General features: G+C 42.4%; 1 protein-coding gene across 3 annotated transcripts; it reads right to left on the bottom strand.

Moving 5' to 3' along the window:
• Positions 1-11: 11 nt before the first annotated feature.
• On the bottom strand, positions 12-27,099 carry LOC139411584 (enhancer of mRNA-decapping protein 3-like). 3 transcript variants are annotated; one of them, XM_071158131.1, is made up of 7 exons: positions 26,987-27,099; positions 24,643-24,817; positions 22,590-22,783; positions 16,747-17,109; positions 10,020-10,173; positions 4,671-4,888; positions 12-3,425 (listed from the first exon to the last, which is right to left on the bottom strand). In XM_071158131.1, the coding sequence occupies exons 2-7, from the start codon at positions 24,804-24,806 to the stop codon at positions 3,091-3,093; spliced, it is 1,428 nt and encodes a 475-aa protein (XP_071014232.1). In that variant the 5' UTR covers positions 24,807-24,817; positions 26,987-27,099; the 3' UTR covers positions 12-3,090. The 3 variants fall into 3 exon arrangements, with proteins under 3 accessions (XP_071014232.1, XP_071014233.1, XP_071014234.1); XM_071158132.1 differs by lacking the exon at positions 26,987-27,099 and adding an exon at positions 26,279-26,352; XM_071158133.1 differs by lacking the exon at positions 26,987-27,099 and adding an exon at positions 25,843-26,268.
• Between the last annotated feature and the right edge of the window lie 292 nt (positions 27,100-27,391).

Here is a 27,391-nt window from a genome sequence, read left to right as displayed (position 1 = left end):
GCACAAACATGAAGAGTAGCCACATGTCCATTTAATAAACTAAAACACTATACATTTGCTGCAGCTTCATAGAAGTGTGACTTGGAGAACTTTAACAATTACTATACACATTCCCACGCATGATCTTGTAACAAACAAACAAACAAAATTGTAGCTGTGGTCTGTGGGATAGGCATAACAAATAAGTGTGCTTTCAAGATTCCTACAAAAGTAGTGCATGTGGCACATTTTGCCCCCTTGTATTTTCTATATACATTTTTTTATGAAGTGGTCTTTATTACAACAACAGGTCAACAGAAATTGAAATGGAAGTGTGTTGAAAAAATGAAGCCCTTTAAAAAATTTAATATTTTCTATGCAGTGTCACATTTAATGTTTATCAGTCATTAATTCTCAAGCTTGATCTCAGTATACAGAACAGTGTCAACTTGGACCAGACCTGCACACCGTTACAAGTACTTGTGGTGTCACATGCTTCATCTGCCTTGCTGAAATTCCTTTATGATGAAGGATAACGTTTATTATTCCAGTTTACACACCAATTCCTCAAAAAAAACTTAAGTAAACAAAATCCTGATTAAATCTGTAATGATATGATCAAACAAAAGTGGTTTAGTTCCTCCATCATGACATATGAGATTAGCCACTATCCCATTGCTAGCTACCACGAGGACACTTCCCAAAAACTATTACTGTAAGTCCTTAAGAAAATGACTAATTAGCTGTGCGAAAACTGTGTTTTCTGGCAAATGTTTTGTAACAATATGACCATAAATCACTTAAAAATAAATCTGTCTGGGCTGGAATGTCACAATACAAGATCATCATTTCCCAGGGAAATATTTCTGAAAGTAGCACTTTTAGATGACAAAAAAATCTCCTGTAAGACTTCTCACCTCAGCATCCATAGGTCTCTGGCATCACATGCAGGAACAGGCATTCCTCTCAAAGCTGACAACAGCAGCAGCCTCAAGGAGCCCAACTACTAAGCTAAAATACGTGTTTTGGATGCTTTATAAAGATACATTGTGTTGTTCTATTCTCACATCATAACATGTTATATATACCTGCAGTATCTGTAGTTGGCACCTGCAGTGAGATGGCATACATTTACAAAAACAGGCTACATACACTTGTAATACGTGAGAAAGCACATTGCGTGACATTGTTGAGCAACACAGCATTATTGAGCAACATTATCAGAGATAAACAAAAAATATATAAACTCATAGTCCTACCAACTAGAACACAATTGGCCACAGATGCCATTGATTCACTGTATTACATGTACTGTATGCACTATTAACAATAGCCTGATTTAGTCGTTTGGAAATGTAGAGCAGATACACAGACAAGACAGTACTTCCAATTCATAAAAGTTGCAAAGTTGTAACCCAAACAATTCAGATCAATCCTCATCGACTACCCATGAAAATAAACATGTGCAAACACACCAATAATTGGATTTAGAATAATAAAAAAATAATGAAATACAGTTTAAGAAAGCAGTCAGCCTCAATACCCTTGGAGCCAAACCTAAATCTAACCCATTCACAAAAGCTCCCTAAAACACAATGTCTGCACTCCATACTAAGACCATACTAAAATGCACCGAGTGTTTGCAAAAATCGCTAATCGTTTGCAAACACAATTCAGACATCCTGGCCAGTATGTGACCTAACAGGTCTGTAATTACAGATCTGTTTACACAACCACAGAACGTCTCACACAAATCCGAGTCTGGCTCAAGCGCATTTGAAGATCCACTTTCAAAATGATTGCAAAAAAAATAATATCCGAGTCTTATCTACCGTGGCCCATCTGTTTAGCTGCACATCCAAGGCTTGTGTTCGGAATTTAAATGGCATATTGCCTATACAAATGAAATACAAACCCAATCCTATCAGAAAGTGAATTAAATGGTACAATGGCTACTACTAGGAAAACTATCTTTACATTTTTTTTTCTTGACAAATGCTGTAATACTAAGTGTAAACTAAATGGTACTGCTTGGCAAATGACATGTTTACAAAACCTGAAGCAAGAACACAGTCACGGCAGCAAAGGTAGAGCCTGTGTACCTTTCTACTGTGTATAGCTACTTAACAGATACATATGCATACCCTTGTAAACTATTATAAGACTGTATGTGGCCTTATCTGACAGGTGTCAAACAGATATGATTTCATATGAGAAGTGTAAAAGACAGAGAAACTATGTTTGTGTGGTAACACAAATACACTGAAACAAAAGTGTTGAGCACCACTTTACATCTTTCATTGCAGTGTTGTTAAAAATATAGCCCAGATGCAGCTTTAGAAAATATATGCATTCAAACAAATCCAAAATATCTTCCCTATTTATCAAAAACAGACAAATTCTTAAACATTTTCTTCTTAGATAGAGAAAAGAGGACAAACAAATGTGTTTGTTCCGAGTTGATACCAGTGCTAGCTAAATACAGATTTCAATTGAAATTCGCTACAACCAATGTTGACCAAAAAGTGGCATTTAAGAAAAACACACCAATTGAATTTAGTGAGAATAAGGGCATTTCAAATAAATATCTCCAATTCAGATCATAGGGCTTTTCCCAGAGAGGCGAGAGAAATTGAGCTCTGTTGTGGGGCACTGGGTCAGCCAGGTCCTGTGGTCTCCAGTCCACACAATCTACAGTAGGAAACAGGAAGTATGTCTCAGGCCCAGGGCTGGTCACACGGTCAGGGTTCATAGATACCACTATGAGTCAGTCTCTTAGTCAGCTCTCTGTAAACATAACATACTCAAGACTGGCTGATAGAGGGCAATGCACACACATAGCCCTTATCACAAAGCCCAACGGGACAGGAAGCCCTCCTCTTGGAGCTTTACCCTTCTCCCGTGGCACGCAATACACTCCCAGGGGTCAACCGGGAGCAAAGGAAAAACATATACCAACCAGCAATACAAATAAGTGCCAATTCTGAAATCCCCCCACAACCTTTTTTCAGTAACTGTACACATCACCCTCTAAGAAGGCCTTCTGTATTTCACTTGAATGACAACACAATCCTGTGCACAGCCAGGGCTGGTAGGTTGTGGCAGGTCCTGCTATGTAGAGTGTAAAGGAATAACGAATTTGCAGCCGAAGGGTGAATGGTAGTTGATGCCCACTTCCTGGAACACCTGCTTCGGCACCCCGATGTCACACAGGTAGACCCTAGCCTCCCCACCATCCAGAGGCAGGGGCAGGCCCAAAGACAGGGTCCACTTGGCCTCCACGGCCTGCTTCTTGCCACTCACTGGAGGGTCAATGCTGAGCACCGGAGCCCTGTTCTGGTTGGCCCAGTCCGCAGCCGCCAGGTACCAGGTCTTGTCCCTCAGGAAGCCATTCTCATGACAGTCCAGACAGTTGATGACCAGGTCCACTGGGCTGACCGGCAGGTCTGGGAGGAGAGAGAGGGACAGAGATCAGGGTTTGAACTGAAAGCTTCTGAGTAGCTAGACCTCCAGCAGAGGGCAACATCGTTTCAGTGTACTGCTGTTAAAAGCAGACAAGCAGCACAGATTTGAGTGTTTAGCTAATTGTGCCTTGTGTGTCTAACTATACTGAATGGAAATATAAATGCAACTTGTAAAGTGTTGGTCCCATGTTTCATGAGCTGAAAAAAAAGATCCCAGAAATGTTCCATATGCAAAAAAAGCTTATTTTTAAATTTTGAGCACACATTTGTTTACATCCCCGTTAGATTGCATTTCTCCTTTGCCAAGAAAATCCATCCACCTGACAGGTGTGGCATATCAAGAAGCTTATTAAACAGCATGATCATTACACAGCTGCACCTTGTGCTTGGGGACAATAAAAGGCCACTAAAATGTTGTCACACAACACAATGCCACAGATGTAAAGTTGAGGGAATGTGCAATTGGCATGCTCACTGCAGGAATGTCTACCAGAGCTGTTAACAGAGAATGTAATGTTAATATCTCTACTATAAACTGCCTAAAATATGTTTTAGAGAATCTGGCATGTGGACAAGTGGTTTGCTGATGTCAACGTTGTAAACAGAATGCCTCATGGTGGCGGTGGGCTTATGATATGGGCAGACATAAGCTACGGACAACGAACACAACAGCATTTTTTCGATGGCAATTGTAATGTCCAGAGTTACCGTGACGAGATACTGAGTCCCATTGTCGTGCCATTCATCCGCCGCCATCACCTCATGTTTCAGCATGGTAATGCACAGTCCCATGTCCCAAGGATCTGTACACAATTCCTGGAAGCTGAAAATGCCCCACTTCTTCCATGGCCTGCATACTCAGACAGGTCACCCATGTTTGGGATGCTCCGGACCAGTCATATGAAATCCATAGATTAGGGCCTTATGAAGTTATTTCAATGAACTGATTTACTTATATAAACTGAAAAATCTTTTAAATTGTTGCATGTTGTATTTATATTTTTGTTCAGTATACAGAGGGAAGTGTCTACTCTAGATTAGAACACAATGGTCTTTTTATACAGCTCATGCCAACAAAAGAATACACTACCAGGAAGTGGATTCACCATCCTCACTATCTACAATCCATTTACCTTTCCATCTACAGTCTCATCACATCTAATGATTTCAAAAGCTGATAATATCTGTGAACAGAGAACACATCTGTTAGTCAGGATAAGTCGGTACCTTTGATGCTGGCCACCTGCTTGCCGCTAGTCTTGCTGTAGAGGGCGAGCTCGTTGGTAATGGACTCCTGCATCTTGACGAAGTTGGGAAGGAAGAGGATGACCTCCACCTCGTGGTTGGCCAGGTGCCGTCCACAGCTGATGCCCTGGGCCCCCTGGACATGGGGGCCACACAGCAGGGCCACCGTGGGACGCTGGTGATTATTCTTAGGTGTCAGCCTGGGGACATCCAAGAGACATATGTGATTTGTTTGTTGTCTTATTTTGATTTATCATCAATACAAATAGTACAAGCCAAGGCCTGGGATATGTGATTACTGGTGGATTAGACAAACTTTGTCCTCATTGAGATAATTCATTGTGCAGAATACAATCATGACTGATCTGAACATCATGATCTGCAGTTTCCACACACTGCAAACAAAGGAGCATTATCATCACCTCAGGACTGCATCGGTAATTAACTGGTTGTTGTGCAAGGGTTTCCCTTTCTTATAAAAACACAACTCTTCAACTATAGCATAAAAACCAGAGGAAGCCTTTATCTGCAATCATTGTAATCAAGGTCAGTGGAGCATTGTGTCCTATGTCGACCATAAACACCTCATGCGTTCAATTGGCTGTTACACCTTTCCATGCAAAGTATTGGCTTTCTGTCATGATTAACTGCTAAAGCCACTGTCTATTCGTCATAAATATGGAGTTTGCATTGACTCCTTCACACGCATAAAGAGAAAAGCCTAAAGCAGAGGGGAAATGGAAGTTTCACAGCCTGTCAGACATTCTTGACTTAACAGGGAGAATGATTTGTAAATACACTAGATGACAAATAGGGGGGCGCTGTTTTGAAGCCACCGCGCTTCCATTTTGGTGCTCCCCAACCATTGTAAGTAATAAAAAAAATGGAAAGTCTTTGCAACTCTGCCTAGAAGGCCAGCATCCCCGAGTCGCCTCTTCACTGTTGATGTTGAGACTGGTGTTTTGAGGGTACTATTTTTGCTTTGGGTACTCAACTAGTCTAAAGGCGGCTAGTTTTATTGCTTCTTTAATCAGAACAACAGTTTTCAGCTGTGCTAACAATCGCAAAGGGTTTTCTAATGATCAATTAGCCTTTTAAAATTATAAACTTGGATTAGCTAACACAGGAGTGATGGTTGCTGATAATGGGCCTCTGTACGCATCATGACATGATGACTCCTTGCTGTCCCCAGTCCACCTGGCTGTGCTGCTGCTCCAGTTTCAACTGTTCTGCCTTAATATTATTCGACCATGCTGGTCATTTATGAACATTTGAACATCTTGGCCATGTTCTGTTATAATCTCCACCCGGCACAGCCAGAAGAGGACTGGCCATCCCACATATGCTCTCTCTAATTCTCTCTTTCTTTCTCTCTCTCGGAGGACCTGAGCCCTAGGACCATGCCCCAGGAATACCTGACATGATGACTCCTTGCTGTCCCCAGTCCACCTGACTGTGCTGCTGCTCCAGTTTCAACTGTTCTGCCTTATTATTATTCGACCATGCTGGTCATTTATGAACATTTGAACATCTTGACCATGTTTTGTTATAATCTCCACCCGGCACAGCCAGAAGAGGACTGGCCACCCCACATAGCCTGGTTCCTCTCTAGGTTTCTTCCTAGGTTTTGGCCTTTCTAGGGAGTTTTTCCTAGCCACCGTGCTTCTACACCTGCATTGCTTGCTGTTTGGGGTTTTAGGCTGGGTTTCTGTACAGCACTTTGAGATATCAGCTGATGTACGAAGGGCTATATAAATAAATTTGATTTGATATGATTTGTACGCCAATGAAGTATTCCATAAAAAATCATAGTCATTTACAACATTGACAATGTCTACACTGTATTTCTGAACAATTTTGATTCAATGGACAAAAAAAAAGTGATTTTCTTTCAAAAACAAGGACATTTCTAAGTGACCCCACACTTTTGAATATCCAGGAAAACACAAGTTAAGTAAATAATTCTAAAACCATTCCAAAAATACAATAATGATGCCAATTTGCTAGATAAAGAATGCACAAATATTGTTTCTCACGCAAGTTTATTGTTGCCCACACAAACATCCCTTATTTATATATGTTGGGTTGTAGGCCCAACTCTTTCAACAACATTTCTGAGTACTCCATAGGTTTTCATACTTCCCGGGAATGACTAATTCTGACTAAACGGATAGCTGAGGTCCTTCACTGCTCAAAGCTGTGCTAACTGCATCCTGTGTCGCATGTCGAAGTCTCCTCGAAGCTGTAGCAGGTCATCCGTTGTTGGTGGTGGCACTTCAGGGAGTCTTGGATCATCTGATCTCAGTATCATTCCCCTTGGTAGCCCCAATCGAGAGCCCAGTGTTCTCAACACTGCTCTCTGAAGTTCTGGGCTGTAGTCCTGTGCAGTTTTCAATGTGTAGACACTCTACCTTCAAGACTTGTTATTGTAGAGTCTCCTTTAGCTGAATGATAGAATAATATTTGGTGAGTATTTTGTCTATGGATTTTCATTACCATCAGTACAGAACTGTAGCGTGCAACTACAGGCTACAAAACTCTAGATCCTCTTTACTCCACACACAAAAACACATACAATGCCCTCCCTTCAGCAAATCAGACCATCACTCTATCCTCCTGCTTCCTGCTTAAAATATTTTTTGCAAGACCTGCCACATCCAAGAGCGTCAGAGCCGGTGTAGTAGGATTCGATCTTCGTCCTGTATTGACAATTTGCCTGTTTGATGATTCGCCAGAGGGCATAGAGGGATTTCTTATAAACTTCAGGGTTAGTGTACCGCTCCTGGAAAGCGGCAGCTCTAGCCTTTAGCTCAATGCGGATGTTGCCTGTAATCCTTGGCTTCTAGCTGGGATATGTACGTACAGTCACTGTGGGGACGACATCATCAATGCACTTAATGAAGCCGGTGACTGATGTGGTAAACTCCTCAATGTCATCGGATGAGTCCCGGAACCTATTCCAGTCCACAGTGCTGGCGAAACAGTCCTGTAGCTTAGCATCCGCTTAATCTGTGCACTTTTGTACTAAGCGGCCTCTGTGCACTGGTACTTTGTGTTTGAATTCTTGCTTGTCAGCAGGAATCAGGAGGATAGAGTTATGATCAGATTTGACAAATGGAAGGCGAGGAAGAGCTTTGTATGTGTCTTTGGTGTCTGGAGTAAATGGTGATTTTGAGTTTTGCGCCTGTAGTTGCACATGTGATTGGTAGAAATTAGGTAAGATGGCAACTCCTATCCTCGGGGGCCTGATTGTTTTCACACTTTCCTACAGGCCTATAATAATCACACCTGATTCAACAAATTGTATTCTAAAATAAGGACCATGATTAGTTGATTATTGGAGTCTGTTGAGTCAGCTGGGGTTGGGGCAAAAGTGTGTCACCAATCAAGCCCCTGAGGACTGGAGTTGTCCAACCCTGACCTAGATAGACAACCAATAAAACATTCCCCATCAATCCCCATTTGGAATATGATTTTACCATTTGACAACTATGAAAGAATTGCCTTTGATAACTATCAATCTTAGATATTCAGAGTAAATACATTAATTGGAAAAGTAGGCTATTAGACAGAATGAGGACTTAATGTTTCCAGTCATTTCATATAATTTCATGTTACAGTCTTATACACTCAATACATGTGTATATTTTGGGCTGTCTGTTTACATCTCAGCCAGACAGCTCAAACGGGGAATATCATAGTAACATCTCTATACAGTAGGATAATGTTGGGCTAGAATGTCATCAATAATCAAAGTAAATCCTGTGCAGTTCATTTTCCTAAACAGCTTAGCTAGATAGATGCATAGCATTAAAATATGTTACTTTGTTATTACTGTTCTTAGCTAGCTAGGGGAAACAAAATGATGGAACAGACATGGTCAAAAATATTTTGCTAAAGCCTATGCTTACCGATCTGATTCTGCTCCAATACTCAACAATGGTGGGGCTGGAAACAGGCTTGCTAGGTGTTGATGTCGATTTATTCCTTTCATGACTGAAATTATATTTCAGGTTCAAAGATATTTTTGAGAGCTTTGACGTCAAGCAATGAAGTCCAGTTCAGATACAACAGCCAACAGGAGACAAAACTAGCTAGTTTAAGAATGTTGTGTTGTACAACAGCTGACTAAAGACGGGGCATTCCGATCAAGAAGAAGAGACGTGCAGTTGACACCGTTTCGTCAGTGAATCTTGGAAAATCCAGCCAACGACATGACAGGTTCTAAAACTAGACCCTTCAGATCAAACAAACCGTTGCATTGTGTCTCATCTTGTGTATTTCAAATTAACTTTATGATCATGGCTATTCCTTGCCAGTAGAGTAGTGTGTGAAATAGCTAGCTAGCTAATATCACAGTGTGACTTTCAGACCACAGAAATATAACACAAGGTCAAGTGACGTCATACACATAAATTAGGTAGCTAGTTAGGACTTATTAGTGAAGCTAAATGTTATATTCAAATCAAATAAAAACAGCAATGTCAAAGTCAGCAAATAAGCTGCACACGCTAATACAAACTATTGGATGTGTGGCTTGACAACAATCAAAACAAGCAAACCAAAATAAACACTTGCATACATATTTACAACTAAATATCAAAACCATCATTTCACTTTATATCTAGAAAGATGTATTATCTACCTAACAATGTCTTTTCAGCAGAAAAAATGCAAACGGTGTCAGTTTTGAATCCCTTCAACTCTCATTGTTCTCTCCACTGAGTGAACGCAAATCCGAGGTTTACTCTAATCTTGGCCCCGGCTCTATCATTTTCCCTTTTCTCCTACAGGCAGGCTAAAGGTGCAATATTGTTATGATTGCATCACATTGTATGACCACTAGCGACTAACTCAAGCTTTTGAAAAAGCTCCATTCATTCCTATGGAGGACTGCTTCTTCTGAGGACTGCCAATATGTCCGACCGGTGGCTTCAAAACCTCTCATCGGCCAATACATAGCATCCGCAATCCAGAGTTTCATTGATCAGTGCCTTACAGGGAGGTTAATTGCCAGTTTAAAACACCTTACTACAGTATATCACCACGGCAACAATACAAGAAACAATGAAAAATTGACAAAAATAGAAGGACAAAGGCATGTTCGTATAACCTTGGGTCGTGTTCATTAGGGCACACCGTAGCAAAACACCTTGGAACTGAAAACAAAACGAACACTTCTTATCGGGCAAGTTCCGATATTGTAGTACGGTACCTCCCCATTTCGAACCGTTTTCTTTAGTTTCGTGCCTATTGAACACAACTCTGGTATCAATGAAGCCTGTTGCATGTGATGTTACCCCAGTAGAGGAAGCCCACCCAGCCACTCACCGGTTGGGGCCCCCCAGTAGAGTGAGGGCCATCTGGCTGGCACACACACCAGTCATCTCCAGCCTCCGCTCCAAAGACAGGCCATGCCGCTCCGCTGAGGCCAGAAGACACTTGTGAAGCTCGTAGGACACACTGGGGACAACCAGGCCAGAGTCTACAGTCAGAGGAGCGAGAGAGACAACAGGGGAAAATAAACATGTATTAGTTGTTATTGTGCCAGATAATAATATATGTAGCTATGAGAAGAGTAGAGATCGGAATTTTAAAAAGTTCCAGATTTCCCCAAAAAATATATGGAAATGGTACTAAAAATAGAACTGTATAGAATCCTCATAATCAGTGTGACTAGACATTATCAAAAGGAACTACAAGGCCTAATTCACCAACAGCATGAACTTTCACGATGAGGACAAACACACACACAGGAACTCCTCAAGGAGTAGGAGTTCATGAATAAGCAGAACATCCCCTCACGCGAGGAGCCAGTTCCCTTGGGAAAGCTTCTTCCCTTGACCTGATCTCTTTCCAATCACGGAAGGAAGATTCCCTTCTTCCCCTTTCATTTGTCACTGTTGTCTGCCGCAACAACAAAGAGAGTGTCATATTTTGTAAAGGGCTGCCAAACATGAGGATGCGAACTGAACTGCCTCTCCTAGCTATCCCCTGCGGTCTTCTGGAGGGGCTGGGTTCACACGCTTCAGCTCATCCCTGCTGAGCTCCCTCAGCATCCCCATAACCAGAGCTTTGGGCTGAGAAAGACACCGGCGGCAGCCCCCCGGGCCCACACACACTACCGCCACACCTCACATAGGACTCCACCAAAACATAAGGGTACCATGACAAAGGGGAAAATTGATAACAGGTGGTTAAGGTGTACTGGTTGGTACACCCATGTGCCAATGAAGATGGCTAATGTTTGTGGGAGTGTTGCAGCTTGACTTCTTGAGTGAATACTCAGTTCCAGGACCACCCACACACACACACACACTCTCAAGGTTTTTCTTTATTTTTACTATTTTCTACATTGTAGAATAATAGTGGAGATATCAACACTATGAATGAGAAAATATTTCTAAAAACCTGTTTTTGCTTAGTCATTGTGGGATATTGTGTGTAGAGTGATAAGGGGGGAAAAATATTTTATCAGTTTTAGAATAAGGCTGTAACGTAACAAAATGTGGGAAAAAATCAAGGGGTTTGAATACTTTCCAAATGCACTGTATGTGTGTATGCATGTACAGTTGAAGTCGGGAAGTTTACATACACCTTAGCCAACTACATTTAAACTCAATTTCTCACAATTCCTGACATTTAATCCTAGTAAAAACACCCTGTCTTATGTCATTTAGGATCATTTTCAGTTCTGCCCACAAATGTTCTATAGGTTTGAGGTCAGGGCTTTGTGATGGCCACTCCAATACCTTGACTTTATTGTCCTGATACCATCTATTTTGTGAAGTGCACCAGTCCCTCCTGCAACAAAGCACCCCCACAACATGATGCTCCCACCCCTGTTCTTCACGGTTGGGATGGTGTTCTTCAGCTTGTAAGCCTCCTCCTTTTTCCTCCAAACATAACGATGGTCATTATGGCCAAACAGTTATACTTTGTTTCATCAGACCAGAGGACATTTCTCCAAAAAGTACTATATCTGTCCCCATCTGCAGTTGTACACCATAGTCTGGCTTTTTTATGGTGGTTTTGGAGCAGTGGTTTCTTCCTTGCTGAGCGACCTTTCAGGTTATGTCGATATAGGACTCGTTTTACTTTGCTGTTCTGGGATTGATTTGCACTTTCCCACCAAAGTACGTTAATCTCTAGGAGACAGAATGCGTCTCCTTCCTGAGCGGTATGATGGCTGCGTGGTCCCATGGTGTTTATACTTGCATACTATTGTTTGTACAGATGAACGTGGTACCTTCAGGCATTTGGAAATTTCTCCCAAGGATGAACCGGACTTGTGGAGGTCTACAATTTCTTTCTGTGGTCTTGGCTGATTTCATTTGATTTTCCCATGATGTCAAGCAAAGAGGCACTGAGTTTGAAGGTAGGCCTTGAAATACATCCACAGGTACACCTCCAACTGACTCAAATGATGTCAATTAGCCTATCAGAAGCTTCTAAAGCCATGACATAATTTTCTGGAATTTCCCAAGCTGTTTAAAAGCACAGTCAACTTAGTGTATGTAAACTTCTGACCCACTGGAATTGTGATACAGTGAATTATAAATGAAATAATCTGTCTGTAAACAATTGTTGGAAAAATTATTGTGTCATGCAAAGTAGATGTCCTAACCGGCTTGCCAAAACTACAGTTTGTTCACAATAAATTTGTGGAGTGGTTGAAAAACAAGTTTTAATGACTCCAATGTAAGTGTATGTAAACTTCCGACTTCAACTGTATATCTATCTCTCTGCTGCTCAGGTCTGTGTGTCAACACAGTAGAGGATATCTAGGAAAGACCAGCCCAGGGAACATGGTTCCTAGATACTGCCACAACCATGTCATTATTCTGGTAGCTGCTCGCGGAACCCTTTAAAAGAGCCCTGTGCTAATCTCTACCTATAGCCCATGGCACATTAGTCTAGAGAGGAACACTAGCTGGAGGGGCTGCACGGCTCAATATCCCTTTGATAGTGAAGCAGGTAAGACCTTAACGGCCTGTTCCAAAGCGCTGGCCTGGCATTTGAGTGCTCAGCGTGGCCTCCCTCCTCATGTATTATGTGCATGCAGGCACGTATGCAGCTATCAGAAACACACAGGCATATCACTCAAGGCAGAACACATGCAATGTGACATGCAAACACACACCTGCAAACAGCAGATAGACGGATGTCGTGCCTGGGTGAAATTAACCTTATCTCTTCCCTCTCCGTATCTCCACATCCCTCCCACTGTTCCAATCCAAAGACAGGTAATATACTACAGTTGGGTGAGAGAAACCCAGTCTACTCTGCTGCACCGTTCCTCGGACAATCACGTGAGCGATAAGCACACAGCAAAGTTAACTGCTCCTTGTCATGCAACCTGCCACTGAGGAGAGGGAAAGGGAGAGGTGGGAGTTGCACTATGATCTAATTGCTTTTTGACCATCCCGCCAGCTATGTGTGTTTGTAAGGAATTCCCCTGCTACAGCCCCCCACCCCGATCCTGTGTACTCTCACACTCACACACACCCACTCCACTACACGCAATGCTCAACCTGCTCAACTGGGTAGCCAGGAGCACGCAGCGGCAGTAAAATAAACTGAGCTGGAAGCAATCCTTCAAGCATGACAACGAGAACGTTGAAGCTGAAATCAATACACACATGCAGGCAGGAAGCGGGTCATGGGTGATTAGGGCTGGCGCTGAGAGAGGGAGGGGAGAGAGAGAGAGAACAAGGAGTGAGGTTGCACAGTTTCACAAGGCTCCTCCAGACTACAGGCCTGTTACTGCTGCAGTACCAAGGGGCTGCGAGCCTCTAACACTCCAGACACTCCATAACCCCAGCCCTCATAACTATGATTAATGCAGGTCAATTGATTAGACTGATTGATTGATCAGTGCGTTCTACGGCACTGCATCCCTGGCTGCGCGGTTTGGCGTGTCATGTTTCGGAGGACGTACGACTCGACCTTCGCCTCTCCCGAGCCCGTTGGGGAGTTGCAGCGATGAGACAAGATTGAATTTGGGGAGAAAGAGGGAGCACAAAAATGTTCTCATGCCACCAGACCAAGGGAATCAATAGCTGTGAATAACACTTGTCCTCAGCTCTCACGCCCTCTCCTGTCACTCTCTCCACCAAAGGTAGTTAACAGGGCAGTGCTTTGATTTGTTCTGTGGCTTTAGTATGTTTACAGTGAAGAGATTTGAGTACATGTGTAGCAGTGGAGGCTGCTGAGGGGAGGAAGGCTCATAATAATGGCTGGAACGGAGCAAACTGAATGTGTTTGATGTTGTTGATACCTTTCCACTTTTTCCATTCCAGCCATTACCACGTGCCCGTCCTCTCCAATTAAGGTGCCAACGTGTAGATGAGGAGTGGTTTAACACACATAGCAATTAGCAAAGGATAGCAGACAGACAATATGTTATCCCAACGCCAAACATTTGTTTTCCTAGCCCCTTTTCTGTTGTTGATTTAAATGTTTACAGTGGATAGGAATGGATTCAGGTGAGAGCAGCCTGGAGTAGGGTAAGGGTTTGTTCCACATGTAGTGTGGTTGCATCCCAAATGGCACCTTATTCCCTATGGGCCCTTAGCAAAAGTAGTGCACTATATAGGGAATAGGGTGCCATTTGAGTGGTAACCTGTGTGTGACTATGAGAGGTGCTGTTTATGTAAAGCTCAGAGCGGTCTGATAATTACAAGGTACAGAGGATGGGGCTTAGCATGACAGAATTCAGGCAGAGGTAGCAGACCTGCTTAGCCCGTTCGGTAAAAAGAGAAAAGCGTCCACATTCAGCTCCCAGTTCTCAGCACCAGGGACAAGGCTTTTAATGGCCGCCTGGCCCGCATTGTCATCATAGTCACCGCACTGCTGTCGCCATGATAACTCTGGCTGGCGGCCATGTTAGGCTACTTACATAACCCTTTCTAAGAACTGTTGCACATTTCACATACCTGTATGTCGGTACAGTATGTACTGTAGTGTAGCGGGCTATTTGAGACTAGGGCTCACATTCATGTAGTGAGTCATTTCATGTAGTGATTTAAGTTATCCAGTGAGGTGTATCAGTGTAGTGTCTTTGTCTGGGAGTATTTAGTCAGCTGCTAACAGAAGCACAACACTCCTATCTCCATGGGTGCACAGAATGCATTCTATGATTCTCTCTTTCTCTCTTTATTTCTCTCTCTCGGAGGACCTGAGCCCTAGGACCATGCCTCAGGACTACCTGACATGATGACTCCTTGCTGTCCCCAGTCCACCTGACCGTGCTGCTGCTCCAGTTTCAACTGTTCTGCCTGTGATTATTATTATTTGACCATGCTGGTCATTTATGAACATTTGAACATCTTGGCCATGTTCTGTTATAATCTCCACCCGGCACAGCCAGAAGAGGACTGGCCACCCCACATAGCCTGGTTCCTCTCTAGGTTTCTTCCTAGGTTTTGGCCTTTCTAGGGAGTTTTTCCTAGCCCCCGTGCTTCTACACCTGCATTGCTTGCTGTTTGGGGTTTTAGGCTGGGTTTCTGTACAGCACTTTGAGATATCAGCTGATGTACGAAGGGCTATATAAATACATTTGATTTGATATGACTAATAGCGATGGTATTGGCATCGCTATCCTTTTTCCCTAATGAGAGAGCGAGCATGTGTGTGAGTGTGCTTGTGTTCCACTAAGACCTATATGACTTTATGCCAACACCAGAAACCAGATTTGACTGGTACTGATCCCCTATCCCTACAGCGTAGTGATTGGTCCAGCGGAGCCAGAATGATAGGTGTTGCTCTTCTTGTCACACCTTGGAATCCAGGCCAGGGGCCTAGCATAGTGTGCCATTCACTTATATCCTGTATGAAACCAATTATATAACACCCTTATAAAGAGTGGGACTGCATGGTGGGGCAGTGAGCTCAAAGCTCAAAAGTCACCTGCTGCCTCAATCAAAAGAGTAACCAAAGTTGGAGCCGAGCCAGCACAGCACAGCACATTGCAGAAGTGGGAGGTGGCCCTCTCTGGCCAATAGGAGACAGTCAAACCCACACCCAGCAAAGAGTTTCAGTGTTGCTTCACAGAAGCACAAGAGGTAGGCCTACATTAGACCAGCACTGTCACTGAGAACTTATACTATTTCTGTCTAAAGTCAATACTGACATGGAGGGGGAATTCAACTAGTTTCCAAAGTAAACACTACAATCATTATCACCGGTCCGCAAGACACGCATGCAACAGAAAACATCCTGAGGGTAGAACTTGTTGTGTCGGTCATCAATTCTTCTCATTTTCACCAGATACAGAGTCAAAAAATATATATTTTTAATGGTAAATCCCCATTCTCTGGTTGAAAGGGTCACCAATCTAGAGGTTTTCCCATCTTTGAGCTACATGAAAAACATTCTAGAATCTTAAAGGAGAGAAAAACAAACAAGAGACTGTATGGACAGAGAAGAATAGCTCATTAGAGCTGTGTGTGTGTGTGTGTACGGTGGGTGTGTCACTCCGTAGGGAGAAGCCAGCAGTGATTACTGAGAGGGAGAGGCTCAGCCTCTTCACCACACGCTGCACACGGGCTGGGCTGTGACCGGAACCTATATCTCTCCCCCATCACATCTCCAGCCCGATGGTCTTCACTGAGAATACCGACACTGTTGCGTCCGATTACTGGGTATTTATTTTTCTTGCTTGTTGGTTTAAGGTCTATTTTAGAGCTGTACACAATGTCCTGTCTCTCCACTAGTCTGGCTCGCTTAGCCAAACCCATGGGTCTACTGTAGCCTCAATAGATCCAGCGGCTGGGGTGAGAGACACTCAGGGCCTAAGGGCACTGGCAGACAGGCCTCTGGAAGTGAATGTGTGATGACAGATGTGAATGGAGAGTGTTCTATCCGTCTAACCCTCAGGGCAGCAGGTTTCTAGATGTGGATGTGTGATATATTGGTGAATGGAGGGCTCTCTCTCTCTCTCTCTCTCTCTCTCTCTCTCTCTCTCTCTCTGAATGGAGCGTGTTGTGTTCGCTCTCTCTCTCGCTCTCTCTCTCTCTCTGAATGGAGCGTGTTGTGTTCGCTCTCTCTCTCTTACCAGTGCAGTACTCTTTGCCCCCGTGCTGTGGGACCGTGATCTGCCGGTAGACGACTGGTTTGACCTCCAGGATGTTCTCGTCGTGACGGTAACGTGTGGGTGTACCACGTTCGCCACCGGGCGTACCACGGGAACGTGCCCCATTGCAATCTGTGCCGTCAATCTGCGAGAACACGGCTGCCTTGTCGAACAGTGCCAGGTTTGCCTCAAAGTCAAAGTCTGTGTCCAGACCCTCGTCCATGTCAGCACCAAAACACTCGTCGTCCCTGAGCCTCATCTGCCCTCCACCTCCTCCGTTCTTCACTCCATTCTTCTTCGGCGTGGCCTGGTTTGGCCTTCGGTTACTAGATGATGATGGAGGACCTGAAGAAGATAAATCAAGACATTAGAAGGACGATTTATTCCGATTTCTTTTTACAGTATATATTTTTATCTAACCTTTATTTAACTAGGCAAGTCAGTTAAGAACAAATTCTTATTTACAATGACGGCCTACCAGGGAACAGTGGGTTAACTGCCTTGTTCAGGAGCAGAACGACAGATGTTTACCTTGTCAGCTCAGGGATTCGATGTAGCAACCTTTCGGTTACTGGCCCAATGCTCTAACCACCAGGCTACCTGCCGCCCCTATAGCCTGACTAGCAATTATGGTGCACAAGCCCAAAATCCCAGTTAAGAGAGTAATATTTCAGACTGGAGGCCATTAATCTCTGTCAGGACTCCAGTCTGCTTTCTAATGTGTCCTCAATACTGATCTTATCCTATGACTGTATCAGGAGCTACAGTTATATAACAAGCAACATCAATAGCACATTAATAATACAGGCTAGTAGTTTTCTACCAACACACAATCCTCAACACACAACGTTTAGATACATGCATGGCGCACTAACAAATCAAAAAGAACCAACTGGAAAAAAAATAACTGGAAAAACCGGGTGTTCAACCCTAACTGTGATGAGGTCTCACGCTAACCTAGAGAGAGAGAGAGAGAGAGGCACAGCCGCACGCAAGTGTCACACTGACAGCTAGGTACTTTAGGCTCTCACGCAAGATACACACCAAGACTCTCAGTCAAGTCACGTACACACTACTGTTGTCACAATGGCATTGTCACCCGATCACACCGACTGATCTGAGACCTGCTACTATATCAATGTATTTTTGACAATGGAGGGGAGTGAGGGACTGCTTAAAAAAAACATCTGTTCATGTGTGTGCATTAGCTTTTCAACATAGGCAAACATTTTACAATGAGACCACACAGAGTATAATTACCTACAGGTCTATTGTAAATCTCAGTGAATCAGATGTCTGAATGCACTGGGCAACGCTCCAAGTCAAGCAGAGAATAATGAACACCAAGTTAGTACTAGTGTCTGATAGAATTGATGTGAAAATGTGGAGAGGTGTAAGAATCTTAGGTTCAATAAAGGCTGAGATATTTGAACAAAACATGAACTTGAGCCATGTGAAAAATCATTGACTGAAACTTCACGGTGAACTACATTTCAAACACTGATTAAACATGACCCATATTTAAGTTACACACATTACAAGCAAATGTTTCTTACAGAAAAATGAATCACTATGACACCAGTGAGTGAGATAAACACACAGGAGCTAAACTGGAGTGAGCGACAGCGTGCTGTGACAGCGTGTGAGGCTTGTCAACATGTTGCTGTGTTGTGTGGAGGGAAATGTGTTCACATGCAAGGTAAGACTGACAGAAGGAAAATAATGTCAGTCAGCCGCAACAACTCCCTCTGTGTGTGTGACACAGTCCAATTTGTTTTATTTTACCTTTATTTAACTAGGCTAGTCAGTTAAGAACAAATTCTTATTTTCAATGACGGCCTAGGAACAGTGCTGCCTTGTTCAGGGGCAGAACGACAGATGTTTACCTTGTCAGCTCTGGGATTCGATCTTGCAACCTTTCGGTTACTAGTCCAACGCTCTAACCACTAGGCGACCTGCCACCCCAATCAAGAACAGGAAGGAAGAGCTTTACTGTACACTTAATGTATGTACCAGGGGCACAGGAAAACCAAAGGGCTAAGCTGATAGCATGTATAGGAACATTTTTATATGCAAAAAATAAATGTAAAAAGCTATTTTCCCCTCCAATTATACTCTTAACAAGGTATGTTTGGATCCAAGATAATCCACTCGATTTGCATAGGACTATGCATCCTTCATTTCATTCCTACATTCCCATCCTAAATCTCCCAGCAAGATTAATGTCAGATAATTACAAATCATTTGCACAGCCCATGATCTTGTATAAGTAGTCCGTAACCCCACCTCCCTTTCTTTCTATGGCCCCCTGCTAAGGGGCTGGTTAGGGGCATGGCATTGCGTGTGAAAGGGTCAGCCCAACCCCTGCCACTCAGCACTTTGGTCTCATGCAATTTGTGCATTAGCTCCCTTGGCTGTTGGCCCAAGAATCTGGAGATTAAAATAAAAAATCCAAAAGGTAAACAGTGCTTCCACAATTGATATGGCCTGGCCCCTTCCAAGCGTACTGCCACTGGGACAACATGGCTTCCTGTGGGGGGGGTGGGGGTGGGGGGGGGGGCAGAAGGGCACTAAGGCACGTAAGCCAGGCCTTGCATAACCTCTTTAGGAGCAGACACAGCGAGGGGGGAATGTTTATTGATCTTAGTCACACACGTATTGTAAAGAGGAACTTTGGTACAAGCCTTTAGCACGCTATGGGAATGTGGGGAAGTCACAGCATTGCAAACAGTGCCTGGCTGCTTCCGAGCTCAGTAAGTAGTAACCTGGTGACACCATAGACTAGAGGAAAGGACACCGGTTCACCAGACAGACAGAAATAAACTAGACTGATTAAGCAGACTACTACGTAGTAGTTATTTTAAAAGGGTTACTGCTTTATGGGTTGTGGTTATTATACCTGGCAGAAATGATTTAAAAAGTATTCTCATAGTACATCAGAGGTTAATAATTTACTAAAATGTGCCAAAACACTGCAGGGATTTGTGTCTGATAAACAGAAATAACAGAGCAGAGACCAAACAAAAGAAACAGAAGCCCTTAATGTATGAATATGCCAGTCAGGTAAAACATAGTATAACCTTTCCCTTCCTATCCACAGAGCCTAGGTATCTCTCAGAAAAGACAAGTGCATAAATGTTACTATGATCAAAAAGAGAAAAAATATGCCAGGTGAAGCAATGTGTTGGCTTGGCTTCAATGACTGCTGACAAACTGTGCAGATCCTAGAGATTAGGGAGTGGATTTACATGTGACACTGATACTTGTAGTTTCACATTTCCTCCTGTCACTGAATAAGGAAAAAGATCAACAATGAGAACTTTCTGCTCTATAATCACAGTCAGATAGCGGGAAATACGTTCATGGCTGTGCTTAAACTGTCTTATGTAAACATGTCATAATTGAGAAATAGCCTTGTTCCCAATGTGACAATGTGTTGAGTGTACTTTCTAAATGGGACTAACTGTTACGGTTGGCACCAAATTCATTGGGTTAACACATGAAGGGGCTAAATATAGTGTGGGTCAAATGTATTAGCCTACATCTAGCACTCATAAGCAACAGAGGCAGAGATAAAAATGTATGTAGTCATTGAGTGTGATGGTTAAATAAAAAGGTTAAATAAATGGTGTAAGATTCTAATGCAATAAATAGCGCATTCAGAAAGTACTCAGACCCCTTAACTTTTCCCAATTTTTGTTATGTTACTAGGGCTGTGGCGGTCACCAAATTTCATCAACCAATGATTGTCAAGCCAATAACTGGTCAGTCTCATGCTAATTGACCATTAATTAAACACATTTAGCATCTCCTGGCTTCCACACACAGCCTACAAGCCACCAATGCAGACCTTTGGAACATCTATATTACAAAAAATTTAGAGATATCAATGTAACTTTAGTTGTTTTACAAACGTTGGGCTATATGTTTAGATTTTTAATACATTGTAAGACTGCATGATGCGACTAATGATGATTTGCAAAAAGTCGATTGAAAGGCATAAGCTCTGCTTTGTTTTTTCGCAGGCTGTACACACTTCATTAGTCTCTCATTTACAATTTGACAAGCACTTGATAATGCCCAACATTTCATGGCAGCATCCCCTTTGTGGCTGTAATGCACCCTAAAAAAATCCATGCCTTTCGCGCAATTGCGTGCGTCCTTATCCAATTCCGAGGTGCATATTGAAGATTTTGGAAGAACTGTCCACATTCACTTTTCGTCAGCCAACAAGGAGTAGGCATAACGAACAGCAAAAGCACGAGCCTATGTCAATCTACTATCCCCCATAGTACAAATGTCAACCTATTCTATTCTGTGTGAGAAATAAATATGGTAAGCAAGTCTATAGGCCTAGCATACAGAAAGCTGATGGGATCCTCCTCTTTTAAGTAGAGTAGACGTGTGACGGTAATACGGTCACCGCAACAGCCCTATATGTTACAGCCTGATTCTAAAATGTATTACATTATTTTTTTTCATCAATCTACACACAATACCCCATAATGACAAAGCAAAAACTATTTTTTGCACATTTATTATAAATAAAAAAAACTGAAATATACCATTTACATAAGTATTCAGACCCTTTACTCACCGATTACACCGATTACCGATTACAGCCTCATGTCTTCTTGGGGATGACGCTACAAGCGTCAATCTCTGCAGATCCTCTAAAGCTCGGTCAGGTTGGATGGGGAGCGTTGCTGCACTATTTTCAGGTCTCTCCAGAGATGTTTGATCGGGTTCAAGTCCAGGCTCTGGCTGAGCCACTCAAGAACATTCAGAGACTTGTCCAGAAGACACTCCTGCGTTGTCTTGGCTGTGTGCTTAGGGTCGTTGGAAGGTGAACCTTTACCCCAGTCTGAGTGCTCTGGAGCAGGTTTTCTTCAAGGATTTGTCTGCACTTTGCTCTGTTCATCTTTTCCTCGATCCTGACTAGTCTCCCAGTTACTGACGCGGAAAAACATGCTTCACCGTAGGGATGGTGCCAGGTTTCCTCTAGAAGTGACGATTGACATTCAAGCCAAAGAGTTCACTCTTGGTTTCTTCAGGCCAGAGTTTTGTTTCTCATGGTCTGAGTCCTTCAGGTGCCTTTTGGCAAACTCCAAGTGGGCTGTCATGTGCCTTTTACTGAGGAGTGGCTTCCGTCTGGCCACTCTACCATAAAGGCCTGATTGGTGGAGTGCTGCAGAGATGGTTGTCCTTCTTGAAGTTTCTCCCATCTCCACAGAGGAACTCTGGAGCTCTATCAGAATGACCATCGGGCTCTTGGTCACCTCCCTGACCAAGGCCCTTCTCCCCCGATTGCTCAGTTTAGAAGGGGGGAAGATCAATGGAAACAGGATGCACCGGAGCTTAATTTCGAGTCTCATAGCAAAGGGTCTGAATAGTTAAAAAAGGTATCTGTTTTTTTAGCTTTAATACATTTGCAAAAATTTCTAAAAACCTGTTTTTGCTTTGGCATTATGGGGTATTGTGTGTAGATTGATGAGGGAAAAAATGAATTTAATCAATTTTATAATAAGGCTGTAACGTAACAAAATGTGTAAAAAGGGGTCTGAATAATTTCTGATTGCACTGTACATAAGAAGGCAGGCTGTGGCCATTGTAGAACACACTGAAGAAACCCATGGCCTATTCAAATGCACTCAGTCAGACAGCACTCTTTGTAGCTTCTGGAGAACTGCTGATAGAAGATGGTGTTCCACTACCACTGTATAAAAAGTCGCCCAGCCCAATTGTTGTTACCTGAAGGGATGTTGCATCGGGGCCTTGCAACCAGTTTAAAAAATAAAACTCCCAAACTAGTCCTCTCATCTCACCTTTGCGTAAAATGGTAATAGGAGCGGTGGTGGAATGGGTGTTGTTGGCAGGGTAACCACCTCTGCTATTCTGACCACTCTGCCCTGAAGATTTGACAACTGGATCAGACAAGACCCCCTGTCCAGCACTGGCTCTGCTGACACCACTTTGAGTTTGGATATCCAGGAACTTGAGCTCTTTGATGTCCATAGCACTGCACAGAATGTAAACATTGACATGTTAGACATGTTAACAGTAGATTGCTTAAAACAAATAAGTAGGCCCCTATGTATTGTGAAATAACTAGAGCAATGCACAGAATGTAACTAGTATGTACAGTGGGGCAAAAAAAGTATTTAGTCAGCCACCAATTGTGCAAGTTCTCCCACTTAAAAAGATGAGAGAGGCCTGTAATTTTCATCATAGGTACACTTCAACTATGACAGACAAAATGAGAAAAGAAATCCAGAAAATCACATTGTAGGATATTTAATGAATTTATTAGCAAATTATGGTGGAAAATAAGTATTTGGTCAATAACAAAAGTTTATCTCAATACTTTGTTATATACCCTTTGTTGGCAATGACAGAGGTCAAAGTCTTCACAAGGTTTTCACACACTGTTGCTGGTATTTTGGCCCATTCCTCCATGCAGATCTCCTCTAGAGCAGTGATGTTTTGGGGCTGTTGCTAGGGAACACAGACTTTCAACTCCCTCCAAAGATTTTCTATGGGGTTGAGATCTGGAGACTGGCTAGGCCACTCCAGGACCTTAAAAGTCTTCTTACGAAGCCACTACATCGTTGCCCGGGCGGTGTGTTTGGGATCATTGTCATGCTGAAAGACCCAGCCACGTTTCATCTTCAATGCCCTTGCTGATGGAAGGAGGTTTTCACTCAAAATCTCACGATACATGGCCCCATTCCTTCTTTCCTTTACAAGGAACAGTCGTCCTGGTCCCTGTGCAGAAAAACAGCCCCAAAGCATGATGTTTCCACCCCCATGCTTCACAGTAGGTATAGTGTTCTTTGGATGCAACTCAGCATTCTTTGTCCTCCAAACACGACGAGTTGAGTTTTTACAAAAAAAATCTATTTTGGTTTCATCTGACCATATGACATTCTCCCAATCTTCTTCTGGATCATCCAAATGCTCTCTAGCAAACTTTAGACGGGCCTGGACATGTACTGGCTTAAGCAGGAGGACACGTCTGGCACTGCAGGATTTGAGTCCCTGGCGGCGTAGTGTGTTACTGATGGTAGGCTTTGTTACTTTGGTCCCAGCTCTCTGCAGGTCATTCACTAGGTCCCCCCGTGTGGTTCTGGTATTTTTGCTCATCGTTCTTGTGATAATTTTGACCCCACGGGGTGAGATCTTGCGTGGAGCCCCAGATCGAGGGAGATTATCAGTGGTCTTGTATGTCTTCCATTTCCTAATAATTGCTCCCACAGTTGATTTCTTCAAACCAAGCTGCTTACCTATTGCAGATTCAGTCTTCCCAGCCTGGTGCAGGTCTACAATTTTGTTTCTGGTGTCCTTTGACAGCTCTTTGGTCTTGGCCATAGTGGAGTGTGACTGTTTGAGGTTGTGGACAGGTGTCTTTTATACTGATAACAACTTCAAACAGATGCCATTAATACAGGTAACGAGTGGAGGACAGAGGAGCCTCTTAAAAAAGTTACAAGTCTGTGAGAGCCAGAAATCTTGCTTGTTTGTAGGTGACCAAATACTTATTTTCCACCATAATTTGCAAATAAATTCATTAAAAATCCTACAATGTGATTTTCTGGATTTTTTTCTCTCATTTTGTCTGCCATAGTTGAAGTGTACCTATGATTAGTTGATGATGTACCTATGACAATTACAAGCCTCTCTGATCTTTTTAAGTGGGAAAACTTGCACAATTGGTTGCTGACTAAATACTTTTTTGCCCCACTGTATGTAGCCTGAGTCTCAGATCTGTTTGTGCCGTCTTGCCAAATGCCAACTCCTATGTCATTGTCACCGCAAATTATTTCCTGAAATCTGTGACGCAGGCTAATCTTTCTGTACTTCACCATGTGAAAGCCTTACCTGAAGGTGACCTCAGGGACAGGGCATCTGACCCCATTGTGGAAAGGTTGTCTGAGAGAGATGGTCTGACTAGTCTGGTCCACAGATGACACTTCTCCCTGGTACATGCCCAGGGTTGGTCCACAGTTTATTGACACCAGACTACCCAACCAGTCTGCAGCCATTCTCTCTGGATCTAGGCATATATGGAAGACAGAGAAGAACTTCACAAATACGTCATAGCTTTCTGATCAATGGGATATTAATGGTGTAAAACTGTTCTGTTTGAGCTACAAAGCAAGTTGGATGATATGTATAAATTGAAAGCAGAGGGAGCCTTTGTCAGATCTAGGAAGAAGAACTAAATTAATCTTATTTTTTCAGGTTAGAAAAATACCACTCTAAAAATAATACAATTCAACAATTAAATATTAATGGTCTCATCACAGATGATCCCAAATTAATCTCTAACTTTAGTTGCAACTTCTACAGGAATTTATATAGTTCTAAGTATTGAGGTTTCTTCAACTTTTTTCTTTGACTCTCTGGGGGATGTGAAATCAATTGGGGAGGCTGAGAGGTAACAGTGTGATGACTCTATTATAGTTGAAGAGATCATTTATTCTATTGAACACATTCAAAATAAAAAGTATCCTGGGATTGATGGTATATCTGCTGAGTTTTACAAAACTTTTTCTCAACAGTTGGCCCCATATCTGTTTGAGGTCTTTTCTGAAAGCATTACAAATAATTATCTCTCCCAGTTTGACTCCAGGTCCAATTACATTAATACCTAAGCCCAAGAAAGACTTGCTTCTACTCAATAATTGGCGTCCAATAAGCAGGCGTCCTGCTCAATAATGACTACAAAATATTAGCCTCTATTTTTGCAAAAAGAATGAAGGAAGTATTGGACTCAATTATAGAAGAGACCCAATCTGGCTTCATGAGGAATAGACATATCTAATAATATCCGACTATTCTGATTTAATCTTCGAAGATCGTTTTATTGTCGTCTTAGACTTTTATAAAGCCATTGATATAGTGGAACATGAGTTTCTATTTCTCTCCCTTGAGAAATTTTGTTTTGGGGAATTATTTTGATGTACTATTAAAACTCTTTATATGAATGGGAACAGTTCAATTAAATTAAAGCATGGCACTTCTCCTAGATTTGATTTGAAAAGAAGAATTAGGCAAGGTTGCCCAATTTCACCTTACCTCTTTCCTGCTTGCAACCCAACTTCTTACAAGTTCTGTTAAACCAGCAATATAAAAGGGATCTATTGCTGACAGAGATATTATCATAAGTCAACTTGCAGATGACACAACCCTCTTTTTGAAAGATGCTGACCAGATTCCTAGAGCAGTCGATGTGATAAATATATTTTCCAAAGCATCTGGTCTTTGCCTAAACCTTAATAAGTGTCAATTGTTTGCTGTTAAAGACTGTGTGATACCCTCTATATGCAATATTCCAGTCAAGGAAAAAGTAACATACCTTGGGATTACCATATCTAAGGATCAACAGGAAATATGCTCATTAAATGTTATACCTATTATTGTAAAAGAAGAAGTTGAACCATTGGTTGCAGAGGGATTTATCCTTGAAAGATTGAGTATTGCTTTCTAAAGCTGAAGGTATCGCCAGACTTACTTATGCAGCCCAGTCCCTACATCTTGACAACAAAATAGGTAAAGCGGTTGACCAGGTGCTTTTCAACTTCATCTGGAAAAATCGTACACATTATATTAGGAAATCTGTCGTTATGAACTCATATGAATATGGTGGTCTCAATTTTTTAGATGTTACTACTTTTGAATAATACTTTTCAGGTAAATTGGGCTAAGCATTTTTTTAATAATCCAACTAATGGTGTAAAAAAGTCTAAGGACTTAGTTACAGGTCTAAAATATGAGTTCCATTGGCTATACAATTGGCTAACAGCGGGGTTAACCACAGCCCTTTGTAAATGACTACTAGCTGCTACCTAACGTAAACTGGCTACTCACTCATCACTTACCTACTCTGGCAATTACGTCGTTAGCTAGCTAGCTAGGAAACAAGCTGGCAGTGTAGCTGTCAAATACCCTAGTTAGCTATCACTGTGTTAAATCGGTATCTAGCTAGGTAACCAAATAACGCAACTAGCTAGCTGTTCCATTCGAAAAGATGGCTAGCTAACGCTACCTAGCTAACTAAATAGCTAGCTACTGCCAAATTGTTGTGAACGCTAACGTTAACTAGATAACGTTAGCGTAGCTAAATCAGAGATCATGGCTAACGTCGGTTATTAATATATCCATCCTCTCCACTCTTTTGTTATTCATTAAACGCTGTCAGGTAAAATTGAAAATTATATACCTTGTTTTTGTGTATGATTGTTTTTTGTGATGAATTTGCTAGTTTGCTAACAACACTTTCTGAACTCTAAGAATCTGTGTTGTTTCCTGGTCACAACGTCACTTCCTTCGCTTTCCCCACCTGCGTTCATTGATTGTTTATGCAAGGGGGCACCAATGGGGCCACATGTTGCTGCAAAGGTGTATTAAGGTAAATGCAATTATGAAAAAAAGTGAAGGCATTATTTACAATGCCAACAAAGGTTGTTTTAAATCATTGCACCAATGGCAAGTTTATAGCTTATTTACTCATGAAAACGTGCTCAGTTTGTGTGCTGATTGTTTTTGTAGTAGAAGTCCAAGTCTTGTACACAGGTAAGTGATGATATCCAACCCTATCTTATCTAGCTAGTAGTGTTACAGATGT

Source organism: Oncorhynchus clarkii, chromosome 6, assembly GCF_045791955.1.
Source record: "Oncorhynchus clarkii lewisi isolate Uvic-CL-2024 chromosome 6, UVic_Ocla_1.0, whole genome shotgun sequence".
In the NCBI taxonomy this organism is placed as follows: Eukaryota; Metazoa; Chordata; class Actinopteri; order Salmoniformes; family Salmonidae; genus Oncorhynchus; species Oncorhynchus clarkii.
The sequence above is the reverse complement of the archived record's forward strand: the minus strand, read 5'-3'. Positions and strand labels throughout refer to the sequence as shown.